General features: G+C 42.5%; 1 protein-coding gene across 1 annotated transcript in view; it reads left to right on the top strand.

Moving 5' to 3' along the window:
* The window catches only part of ino80 (INO80 complex ATPase subunit), a 52,244-nt gene that overhangs the window by 10,446 nt on the left and 29,008 nt on the right, over positions 1–12,790 (top strand). The window contains exons 16-23 of the mRNA XM_037685788.1: positions 663–747; positions 839–956; positions 1,137–1,222; positions 4,735–4,902; positions 5,021–5,154; positions 5,399–5,466; positions 5,555–5,648; positions 5,746–5,932. Coding sequence (XP_037541716.1) covers positions 663–747; positions 839–956; positions 1,137–1,222; positions 4,735–4,902; positions 5,021–5,154; positions 5,399–5,466; positions 5,555–5,648; positions 5,746–5,932 — 940 coding nt within the window. The remainder of the gene's footprint in view (positions 1–662; positions 748–838; positions 957–1,136; positions 1,223–4,734; positions 4,903–5,020; positions 5,155–5,398; positions 5,467–5,554; positions 5,649–5,745; positions 5,933–12,790) is intronic.

Here is a 12,790-nt window from a genome sequence, read left to right as displayed (position 1 = left end):
GATATTCTGCCTTTTTTACCTTGAACTAGTAAGTTTCAGCTTCTTCAACAAATCTCTGCAGTCATTGAGCATTCAGATTGCATTTTCTGTGAAAATCTACATTTTTCTGGTATTCCTTATTCGTTTCTGTTGATAGTTTTGCTTGTAGTTCAGCACAATTATCATTTACTCCCCCCCCCCTCCCACACACACACAAATAAGAGAAAATAATACGATTCTTCATCATTCTTAGCAGTTTCTAAAGCTTGGTCAAAATCTGCATGCTCACGCTGAAGATATTTCTAAATGTTTAATTTTTAAGTCTACAGGTGGTTTATAATTTGCATGGTGGATTTAACTGTTTCTTGCTGATGATGAGTATTTGGATTTGGTCATTGGATCAAGATCTAAACTTCTGCTTTTTAAACGCCTCAGTCAAAGGCAGGACGTATTATCTGTCTGCAAACGTTCTCATGTCCCGCCTGTAACTTCTGATCCGCGCAAGATAATCTAATGAAACATCACTAGATGGTGTCGTGTACAGTTTTCATTACTCCAGCTCCAAGGTCAAGGTCACAAATCAAGGTCAAAGTTAAAACAAGGCCATTGTTGTAGATTGCTGTATAAGTTTTTGTCGACGGGCGTATAAGGAGTTGTGTGCGGATCTCTTGTTTTTCTTCTAGTGTTCGATGGAAGATCCTTCTGCAGTTTCAGTGTCGAAACAGACTCCTGCTGACCGGAACGCCCATCCAGAACACGATGGCCGAGGTGTGTGTGTGTGTGTGTGTGTGTGTGTGAGTTTGGATGAGTGTGTGTTTATCAGAGCTGTTATTAACTCTGTCGTTCCTGTTTTTCCCAGCTGTGGGCCCTGCTGCACTTCATCATGCCCACGTTGTTCGATTCCCATGAAGAGTTTAACGAATGGTTCTCCAGGGACATCGAGAGCCACGCTGAAAACAAGTCTGCCATCGACGAGAGTGAGGAGTGCCGCAAACACCCCTCCACACACACACCTCCCCTCCCTTCTTCTAATCTTCTGACTGATATTTGAATTTGTATTTTTTTGTGTTTTGTCCAGCGCTGATGTTTTATTCCTGCTCAGTGTTGCATGTAATATGTCGTACAGCTAAAACCCGCGTGCTTTTTTGTCTTTCCAGATCAACTCTCCAGATTGCACATGATTCTCAAGCCCTTCATGCTTCGCAGGATCAAGAAGGACGTGGAGAATGAGCTCTCGGACAAAGTAGGGAAACAACCTTTCCGCTCTGCACTTGCAGAACAAACTTCTTGTTCTATAAAACAGAAATCTTGAGTTGTGGATGGAAAATCTGCAGAAATATGTCAATATCTCACAACTAACACTTATTTTTTCACCATTTGTTGTTTTTTTTGTATTAAAACTCTAAATTAAAAGTGCATTATTGCAGTTTTATCATTTGTTAGCAATTCTTGTGTTAGGTCTGTCTCTTTGCCTCAACTCACTGACACATTGTAATTTAAATGAGCCTGTGATGGACTCCTGTGCTGTCAGGTCCACTGACAGATGTTGGACTCCTGCTGTCCCAGCACGTCCTCACTCACTGCTGGAGTGTAGCATCAGAAGAAAGGCAGAGTTCACAACTCCCCCACATCTGTGTCGTTCTCTTTCCTCTGCACCCACATGCAGCCCTGCCATCTCATTTCCTTGGCTTCTCCACACTCGGTGGCTTTCTTTTGTTTTGCTAACATTTTAAAGCCAAGACTAACGGGGTGAAGTTCACGCAGGGTTCCCACTGCTGGTTTGGATGGAACGGATCGTTGCCGATCACTGTCACTGCTTCATTGAGAGTGACGGTATATAAAAACATCTAGGTTAATGTGTGCGTTTCTTTTTAGGAATGTGGGGTGTGAACGCTGTGCTCAGGAATTTATGTATGAAATTCACGGCAAAAAGCAAACTGTGGTGGGAAATGAAAGTCCACCCTTCTATAAAATCCTAGGGTTTTATTCACCGAAACGTAGTAAAAATCATTGTTTTTTTTTTACATTATTCAAGTCTAAGCTCAAAAGTACAAAAACACACAACAGACTCCATCATGTCTTTAATAATAAAAGCAAACCCTAAATGAAAAATCTGTGTAAAAAATTGAAAACAACTTTCTTGACTCTCTGGATGTCTGACTTTTTCAGTCTTACTGGGTTGTGGAGCAATTTTGGCCCACTTTTTCTTACAACATTCCTTCATTTCATTGATGTTTGCAGCTCTGCTAACATTTCAGGCAGCTTAGATCTAGCCTTTAACTGGACCATTACAACTAGATCCCAATATATATGGAAATTTTGGCTATCGCCAATACCGATATTGGGAGGGAAAGGCGACCACTGATAACCAATATAATGGTTGAAAAATTATGAGCTTTGTCCACCTCCAAGAATCTAAGAGAACAGCGTGTGGAGCGGGGCTTGGTTATTTAGCGCGACTGTTAGCAACCATGAAGCTAAGCTAATCAGATCCACGCTATACGTAGTTCCACTCTAGGTTTAAAAGTGGTGCACTGGGCATAAAAACAGTCTTCCTTACATGCTTTCACATTTTATGTCCTCTATTAATCATCATAAAGTTACTGTATCAAGTGGGTTACAAAAATATAAATTAAAGAAACGTATCTCCCTGTTCATTGTTTAAACAGTCAGTCACGTATGGTGAAGGCCTAGTTAGTATTGGACCACAGCAGAGTTTATTTTTCTTTGCAGAGAAGTAAAGATTTCAGACAAACAATGCATTTCATGGAGGACAACAACGATAACGTTACTAACACTGATATATATTTACCTCTACGTTATATTTATTGTTCTGGATAAAATTTTACAAGGCAACAGCCTATGCTAGGTTATCTAAACATTAGCTTGCTAACTTGATAAGTATGGTATGTAGCTAATGACAAGCCGGTTGGGGAGGATTGAATAGGATTTATTATTGTCGATTTGTTTTGCAGATCAGTTAAAATAAATTTACCATGCTCTGTTCAGCAAAATACGCTACACATTTGCTCCCTGCTTCGGCTGTGCTGAAAGTGAAACTTAAGTAAAGGCCAGACTAGTAGTCTTCATGTGCCCTCTGCTGGATACATTGTACAATTACTGCTGGTTCCAGCATTTTAAGGGTGAAAATTCGAAGTTAGAACAGCTAGAACCGTTTCCTTGGCAGGGCGCTCCTACTTTTTGGGGGGGTTGACCGGGGATGGTGTCACGTCTGTGTTGCACGTTAGCTTAGTGCTACGTTGCTGCCAGTAATTGTCAGAGGAGGGGGGGAACTGAGTCACATCTGTGTTGCACAGTAGCTTAGCGCTACATTGCTGCTGGTATTTGTCGAAGTGGGTGGGGGTAGGAGGAGAAGCGTAGTGCTACGTCGGGCGGGGTGCCCTGCTTGTATAATGGTAGGGGAAACACTGGCTTATATCTGCGCATAATGGGACAATTACTACCGATATCGTTAGGTCCTCAAACGTCTATATTGGTCTAAATTACCGGCTAATTACACTTTGATTCTTTGCTCCTCCAGTTGTTTTTTTGTAGATGTGCTGCTTTGTTTGGATCATTGTTCTGTTGCATTGTGACCCGATTTTAAACAAGCAGCAAAACAAGCCCAAATCATCACTCCTCCACCACCGTGCTTGAACCTTATTGAAACATATTTGTGCTGATATGCTGTTTGGCCTTTTTTTTTTCCCCAACCATGTTACTGTGCATCATGGGTAAACATTTTTACTTTGGTCTCCTCTGTCCAAAAGGAATGAATCCAGAAATCTTGTGTTTCGTTACAGATGCAGCGTATAAACCAAAGTCCTGCTGCCATGTTTTGTTTTGTTTTTTAAAGAGAGGACAGAGTTTCTCTTGGCAACCTTTCCAAATAATCCAAACATGTCCAGTCTTTCTCTAATTGTCCTGTTATAGACTTTAACTTTTAACCTGCTAACTGTGGCCTGGAGAGACTCAGCTGGAGTTCTTGGGTATTTATTTAGTTTTAAGCATTGCACAATCTGACATTGGGTTTAATTTGATGGAATGTCCACTCCAGAAAAGATCAACAATTAGCTTAAATATTTCCCACTTGTGATTTTTTTTTTTTTTTTACTGCAGAATAATGGACTCCGAATAGTTTGAAAGTGTTTTTTTAACCCTCCACAGATAGATAAACAGAAATAGTTGCCTCTCTGAGGTTATTACTGATGCCTTTCCTTCTTGGCATTGTGTTAACAAACAGCAATAGAACGCCTGCTAGGCTTTCTGTAGGCAGGCCCTCACACTGATGGTGAGCAGTTAATCTGGTGTATTTGATCAGCAGCACTGAGCTAATGCTCTCACTCTTGCATCCTCTAGAAACAGCAAAGACTGACTTGGTTTTTCACCCGTTTCATTGTGGCTTTAATAAATAAAGATATGGTGGAAAATCGTGTGTTTTTGTACACTTGTTGGTAGAATTAAATGATTTTAGAGCCAATTTTGTTGATTATAGTTTGTAACTTAAAACTCTAGTACTGAATGAGCATGGACTTTATTTATACTATAACTGTAAAACATAATGCTGCTGATCAACTTTCTTATAATTCGTCAAGGAACAACAAGCTCAAAGTGGAATAGTTGCTCGACCTAGTCGTATTACCTGATTCTGTAGGTCTTATTTATGTCCAGATAAATGTGAAGCAGCAAAGAATTCTTCTAAAAAAATTAGAATTGCTTTTTTTAAAATCTACTTTTATCTCTGTCCTTCTGCAGATCGAGATCCTGACCTACTGCCAGCTGACGACCCGGCAGAGGTTGCTCTATCAGGCTCTAAGGAACAAGATCTCCATCGAGGATCTGCTGCAGTCCTCCATGGGGACGGCCCAGCAGGCCCACAGCACCACGTCCTCGCTCATGAACCTGGTCATGCAGTTCAGGAAGGTAGAAACGGCGGCAGACGTTTTGTTGTCCCGTTAGTTTTCAGTTCCCCACAAACTGACAGCACTGGGTGAGTCGTAACGCTGGCACCCTTTGTGACTATAATGTTTTGTTTGCGCAGGTGTGCAACCACCCTGACTTGTTTGAGCGTCAGGAGACACGCTCTCCTTTCCACATGTCCCTCAAGCCCTACGTCATGCCAAAGTTCCTGTACCGTCACGGCCTCCTGCACGAACACAACCGGACCAAGAACAAGTAAGTTCTTGGTTTTAACCAACATCAGAAGGTTTATGTCTGAAGTTGCTGTTTAAAGAGCGTTACATCTGTTCTTCTTTTCCTTCAGATAATGGTTCTCCTTTTGAGGCTGTTATTACAACGTTTAGCTTTAATTGTAGGAATTTTGTGGATTAAACTAGAATCGGATCCCTGGCTCTGTCCGTTGTCCTGGAACTTAGATTTTTGTGCTCTAACTCTGTGCACCTCTGCTCGTCTGTCTCAGATTACTTCAAGTGCTGCTGTCTCCCTTCTCTCCACATCACATCCAGCAGTCTCTTTTTCACAGAAAGGGTAAAACACACAAAAAATACAGTTTCTTCTGTTTCTTATTGGATCTTTTGATCAGTCCTCCTTATTCGTGTCCCTTTAACGGTTTCAGACGACGACAAAGGAAGCTGCTTCTCCTTCTTGCGTTTTATCGACGTGTCACCAGCTGAGATGTCCAACGTGATGTTGCAAGGCACTTTAGTCAGGTGGGTGTTTGCTTCTTTACATCTCAAACACCGAAGAACAAACTTATTGGTTCTTTGTTTTAAATTTATTTTTCTGAGGCTTATTTTTCTCTCACAGATGGTTAGCTCTTTTTCTATCACTGAAAGCTGCGTACCGGCTCTACTACCAGCGCCTGTTCAGCCAGGACGAAGGGTGTGGGGTGAAGTCAGAGCCCAGGGGGGCACATCTGTCTCGCAGAGGCTTGATTTTGTGGCTCGACAGATCGATCACCTTCCCCAACATGCAAACCAGCCCCGTCATGCAGGTAAGTCAAGACACACAGGCTGCAGTGTTAAAGCGAGAGAATCTCCAGCAGCCTTCAATGTTAGAAACTTCAGTTCAGTTTATTTATAAAGCACCAAGTCACAACAGAAGTCGTCTCAGGGCACTGAACAGAAACATTCACATGCATGAAAAAAGCCAGTTAGTAAAGTTATCTATCTAAGGAAGCCAGCAGATGCATTGAATCTTCACTTCGTCGCAGTCTCCCATCCTGAGCAAGCACAGTGGCAACAGTGGAAAGGAAAAACTCCCTTTTAACAGGAAGAAACCTCCAGCAGGACCAGGCTCAGGACGAGTGGCCATCTGCTTCAACTGGATGGAGTTTGAAACCATACCTTACCACTTTATTTATAAAGCACTTAAAACAGCGACAAAGCCAACCAAAGTGCTGTACAGACAAAACAACAGGTAACACACAAAGCAAAATACAAAATGAGGTAAATCAGAATACAGACATAAAAACAATGCAGATAATGACGACAAACCAGTGTGGAGCATACAGGATCAAAACACAGATCATCTGGTGTTGAAAGCCACCGAATAGTAGTGGGTTTTTAAACGGGACTTGAAAACCGAGAGGGAGGGGGCCAGTCTGACAAGCAGAGGTAACTCTTTCCAGAGTCTTGGTCCTGCTACAGAGAAGGCCCTGTCACCTCTGCGCTTAAGACGAGTTCCTGGAACTGTGAGGAGCAACTGGTCCGCTGACCTCAGGGAACGTGGTGGGACATACAGTTGTAGCAGATCAGAGAGATGGGGGGGGCGACACTGTTCAGTGATTTGTAGACATACACGAGTATTTTTGAACTGGATTCGAAAGTGAACCGGTAACCAGTGCAGTGAGGCCAAAACTGGTGTAATGTGCTCTCTTTTGCCTGTACTGGTTAAAAATCGGTCTGCTGCATTCTGGACCAGTTGTAGTCGTGCAATGGAGGTCTGACTGATACCAAACAGGAGTGAATTGCAGTGATCAAGCCTAGATGTAATGAATGCATGTATTACTGTCTCCAAGTTATTTTTGGACAATATGGGCTTCAGTTTAGACAGCCGCCTCAGTTGGAAGAAGCATGATTTAACAATCATGTTTACATGATTGTTAAGTTTCAGGGAAGGGTCCATTATCACACCCAGATTAGTGACTCTTTGTTTTTCTGACAGGGTTAGAGCGGAGAGGTCGATGCAGTGGTTTGTGATCGTGTCGTTGGGAGGGAACAACATGACTTCAGACTTCTTTTCATTGAAACTTAAGAAATTTAAAGCCATCCAGTCCCTGATGTCAGCCAGGCAGTCGAGCAGCAGTTGAATAGAGCATGTACCATTGTGTCTTAGGGGAAGTAAATTTGACAGTCATCGGCATAGAAGTGGAAGGGCATGTTATGTTTCCGGAAAATAGCACCGAGCGGCAGCAGGTATAAAGAGAATAGGAGGGGACCCAGGATGGACCCCTGTGGAACCCCCCATTTAAGCTCTGCCTCTGCAGAACTAAAATCCTTGATGGAGACACAAAAGGATCTGTCAGCGAGGTAAGATCTGAACCAATTGAGGGCTGATCCTGTGATGCCCACCCACTGCTCCAACCTAGCAATGAGGATCTCATGGTCGATGGTGTCAAAGGCGGCTGTGGGGTCCAATAGGACAAGCAGCACAGAATCACTGGTATCTGTGAATCTGAAGATGTCATTAAAGACCTTCAGCAGGGCAGTTTCATTGCTGTGGAGAGGTTTAAAGCCAGATTGGAATAGCTCTAAAATGGTGTGACCTTCCAGGAAGCACTTCAACTGGGACTCGACTATTTTCTCCAGTAGTTTAGAAAGGACAGGAAGAAGAAACAAACGTAGAATGGCAGGTCCAGGAGTACTTTCTATAGGAGGGAAGACAAAAAAACATGTTAAGGTTAGAAATAATTACAAACACAAACAGGTAGAGTAAATAAAGACAGCACAGAGTGAAGAAATGTGGTCAGTTTGTCCTCCAGCAGTCTAAGCCTATAGCAGCATAACTAAGGGACAGCTCAGGAAACTGTTAGAAGTTTAACCTTGCTTGACGCCTGGTCTGGTCTACTCTGACTCATAACCTGGTTTGGACTGGATCAGACCAGTCTCAGCTGCTCACAACGAGCGATCCCAGGGTCAGCACCCGATGAGTCATTTTTGTTTTAGCTTGCTTCCAACATTTAAATTTGCACATTACCCTAGTGTTATCCACCATCAGAAACCGATAAGACCGGTGAGGTCGCACATAGTCACCCCACTGATACACTCTGATAGGCTGTGCCCGCCTGGATGTGAAGGCGGAGCCAAGGGTTAACATAAGCTGGGGTGTTCTTTTGCATGGGGTTCTGGGTTGCGACGGGTTGGACGGACGCCTCGGCGCTGAGCTTGTTATTTTTCTTGCCTTATCGACATAAAATAGTAAAAAGAATTTACCTCTCTTGATTTTACTGAGTTGTGTGAGTTTCCTCTCCACCTGGGCACAAAAAGAACTGGAAGGGCGCCGTGGCCGGACTGCTGACAAAACCCAAGCTGACCCTAACTATAGGATTTATCAAAAAGGAAAGTCTTAAGCCCAGTCTTAAAACTGGACAATGTGTCAGTCTCACGGACAGAAACTGGAAGTTGCTTCCACAAGACGGGAGCCTGATAACTGGAAGATCTTCCTCCCATTCTGGTTTTGTAAACTCAAGGAACCACAAGTAAACCTGCAGCCTGAGAGCAAAGTGCTCTGTTAGGAAAATGCGGAACAATAACATCTGTAATATAAGATGGAGCTAGGTTGTTGAGGACTTTGTAGGTTAGAAGGAATAACAGGGAGCCAATGGAAAGAAGCTAAAACCGTAGAGATATGATCTCCTATCAACTCGTTAAAACTCTGACAGCAGCAGTGAAGAAGTAGTTCAGCAGGGTGGCATGTGTTGATTCAGACTCTGTTTATTACTGCCATTGCCAATGAACAGGATTCATAGACTCTGAACTTGCTTCGGCATAAAGGTGCAAATAAAATATAAAAGAAAACATATGTACACCAAAACAATGATACTGAAATGCTCCCTAAAGCATCGGGCAGTGTTCGGCCACACAGCGTGCCTTCTCTGGGATACAGTTTGGAACCTAAAACCCTCTGCAGCTTCGTGATCCAGTAATCCTGACTTTGTCCCATTAAATGTCTTCATAGCCGCAGCATTCCACTTGGACACGTAGAATAATAATTCTGCTGAAATCATTTAAACAGCTCCTCGAAGACAGGCTCTAAAGGAGGCAAAAAGCCGAACGAACGGACAGGAAGTGTTTAGTGCGACGGGAAAGTGTTCAATCAACATTCGTGTCAAATGACCCGGAGGTATTTGTGGGGATTTATCAGATCTCGCTCTGATTCACACTGACGGGAACACGACTCCCTGAAGCACACACCTAATTATTTAATGAGGGTGTTAGGTGCACGGCTTACGTTTTCTTCGCCAAAACAACGTGTTCGATTAAAGGCCTTGTTTTCTTTGAAGGCAGGCACGTCTCCTGCTGCCGTTCATGCCAGAGCCTGAAACTCGGGTCATCTTTTGATGAGGAGCAATGGAGTTGTAGCCATTGTGGTCAAACTTTGTAAACGATGTCTTCGGTGGCGTCCTTTCACACGATCTTAGTGTATTGAGGATGACTCTCGGCTACTACCGCTCCAAATGTTCGCTCAATATCTGCACAATTGTCAGACACAAGCTTCCTTTTAGACGGTAGGAGTTTTAGTTTTCTGAAAGTCTGCTGGTCGAGTTTCAGCTTGCCTCAGTTTTGCTGTCCAGTCAAAAACAATAAATTAATCTATCAGGATCTGCTAAGGTTTATCAGTTGTGTTGCTTTTGGTGTAAATGTAATATTGCCACGACGTGCTGCGTTTTAGAGTAAACAGCAAGAGTGTACTTTAACCATGCGTGTGCGTCCGATTAAATAAACAAACCGACAAGAGAAAATGTTAGTAATTCACCTAAAAGCATTCCGAACACATGCGATCAGGTTCTGACCCAGCAGACGGGTAATCGCGGCCAGATTTCTGCCTCCAGCAGTTCTTTTACTTTGTGTCGGTTTGGAAAAGGCTCAGGGGTAAAAGCTTCAGGGGTAATTCCATCCTCTTCTTCCTCTGCTGGCCTCATCACTCTCAAGTTCTGCAGCTGCCTCACCCCCCCCCCCCCCCCTGCCACACACGTCAGAGCAAAGCAACGGAAAAGCAGAAAAATGTAAAGAACGAGTTCAGAACAGAAAGTTGTGGACACCTGGAGACTCCCCACCTGAACTCGTGGCTCCTCTTCCTCCGGCTGAATGAATGACGTGGTCAGTATGACATTCAGCTTGTCTGGCGCTCCTGTTGAGACGAGACTCTTCTCTAACCTTTGAATTTTATTTCTATGAGGTGCTGCATTAAACAACCATTTTGTTTGTTTGTTTGTATTATTAGACAAAGTGGTAAAAGGTGGTTCACGGCTCATGGGAAGACTCCAGATTGACTTTCTTAGAGAAGCAATATTTGCTCTGCAACTAATCCAAGAAAATGTTTTTGTTTTTCATCCTGCCTGTAGATGGCGCTGTGTAACCACACTGACTCACCAAACACCACTTCAACATCCCATCTGGAAGCTCACTCATCATCACCTCTTCAGCTAGAACCACAAAATCTAAATTTGGTTCCCTCCAAATATAAAGATCATGTGATCTGATAAACTGCTAAATTTAATTTGTTTACGACTTGAATCATATAAGCTGCAGTAGTCGTGCATGTTACAGAACTATTTTTAAGTATTAAATAAATGTTTTTAATGAGTAAAGTCGGTTATTTAACGCCCACTGCCTTTCATGCCAGAGTTATCCACCTTATTCCTACCCCCCATGATGCTTTGCGTGAATTCTGGGCGCGACTTTCGGTGCGGACCTGAACAGGCGTTTGTTTGTGTGTGAACAGAACGAGCTAATGTAGTTTGTCCAAGCATTGTGGATTTAATTTAAACATGTAGGAACACCACCTGTCAGAGCTCAAACAGGACAATACAGTAGTCCCTCGCCGCTTCGCGGTTCGTTTATCTTGGATACGCTCTATCGCGGTTTTTCAAAATAAGAGTGGACGTGACACGCAATTGGCTGATTGTTGGATGAGCCGCACGGTTCGGCATGAAATTTCTATTTAAAATAAATTATTTTAAATTGCGGTATTTAGCACCTCTTGCAGCTTTGTGCAGCCCTTACTGCTGCAGGATAAACTTCCTGCTGTAGTTGAACGGCTGATCAGCTGTTGAGCGTGCAGGAGCAGAGGCGTGGTTGTGGCCAAGAGCGCCACTGATTTAGTTTGGTCTGGTTGTTGGTGCAGCCGCAAACAGAACAACCTGAACTCCTCGAGGCTATTTTAGTCAACTTTATGTTTGTTAAATACATGTGAACAAAACAAAAACTGTGTTTTATCTGCTCAACTGAATGTAAATTACTTTCAAATAAGCCGCGGTCCGTGATCCGCTACCGTGGTTAACCAATGCTTACTGCTACTTCCTGTGTCTGACAGGAAGTTGTATCCATAATCATTCATACAGTAGAGCCCCCAGGAATAAGGTGGGTATTAAGGTCTTCTTACGGAGACAAGCGACAGAGTTGAAGCCACTTTAGTCAAATGTGACATCACGGGTTCTTGTGCGATCTGTTCTAGACTCGGCTACTGCCATGTGAAATTTTATCTCAATATCTGTAAAAATGACAAAAGTTACAGCAACTTTTTCTGTTGGCTAAGGTTGCTTAGCTGTGGCAGCCATTTTGAATTGGGTTGACGCCAAAAGTTAAACAGTTGTAGACGTTCCAACAATGAATGCCAACATTTTAAGCACAGATGTGGTGCAACGTGATACCCTCAGAGTATGCGTTGGGGACAAGGCTCAGCTACAACTATGTCAATGTTTAACTTAATTGCTGTAAAACTGGCTGAACTGTAGCTGTTTTGGAGTTTCATGTAGTCAGCTGGCTGTAGCCACCATCTTGGATCTTGTTTACCCAAAAAGGTTGTAATTTGTACATTCAATATTTACGATACTTTCTTAGAGTTTTATTATTGCTACAGACAAATGAACACTATGGGGAACAACATTATTGCTCTTTCTGCGTCTGTGTTTGGATATAACATAAAGGCAAAAACCACAAGACTCATTAACCCCTTCACTCCCCATTTTATTTTCCTGTTTTGCAGCTTGTTGTGTGAACTCTATTGTGATCTGTTTTTCTTCTGCACGTTTTTTGGCATCTTACTCGTTCCACAATTTTTGTGCTATTGCAACAAATTTGATCAAAACGTTCAACTCATTCAGGACAATCCTGCTATGACTTGGTATTGGTGCAACTTTAGCTTTTTGAAATATTTAGCCTTTTCTGCCATTTTTTTCTCATAGAAAATGAATTGAGCTCATTTTACATCCTTCACATCTTTACATCTGTTCACAACATTTTACTGCTCCTTTCTTATTTTGTTCTGCTTCAGCTTCTTTCAGAGTCAGAGTCAGAGTCAGAGTTTCTTTATTGTCATTCGCACCTCATGTGGTACATGTGGTGGAGCGAAATTATGTACACGGGGTCCCAGTTACATCCAACAATAAAATGTCTAAGAAAAACAGTAATGACATCTAAGATATGAACTAAGAAAAACATCAACTAAATATACACTAAGCACTCATAACATAAAATATTGAACATCAGCACAAACATGAACATGAACATTTCAGCTTCCTTGTGCAAATTGACAAAATTTTCAGCCACTCTCTTGTTCTTTCAGCTGCTTTGTTCTCCTTTCAGATTATTTCTGCTAACTACACCATTTTTGTACTTCTAATTTTTTT

This window comes from Nematolebias whitei, chromosome 12 (genome assembly GCF_014905685.2).
Source record: "Nematolebias whitei isolate Nwh7 chromosome 12, NemWhi1, whole genome shotgun sequence".
NCBI classification, from domain to species: Eukaryota; Metazoa; Chordata; class Actinopteri; order Cyprinodontiformes; family Rivulidae; genus Nematolebias; species Nematolebias whitei.
The sequence above is the reverse complement of the archived record's forward strand: the minus strand, read 5'-3'. Positions and strand labels throughout refer to the sequence as shown.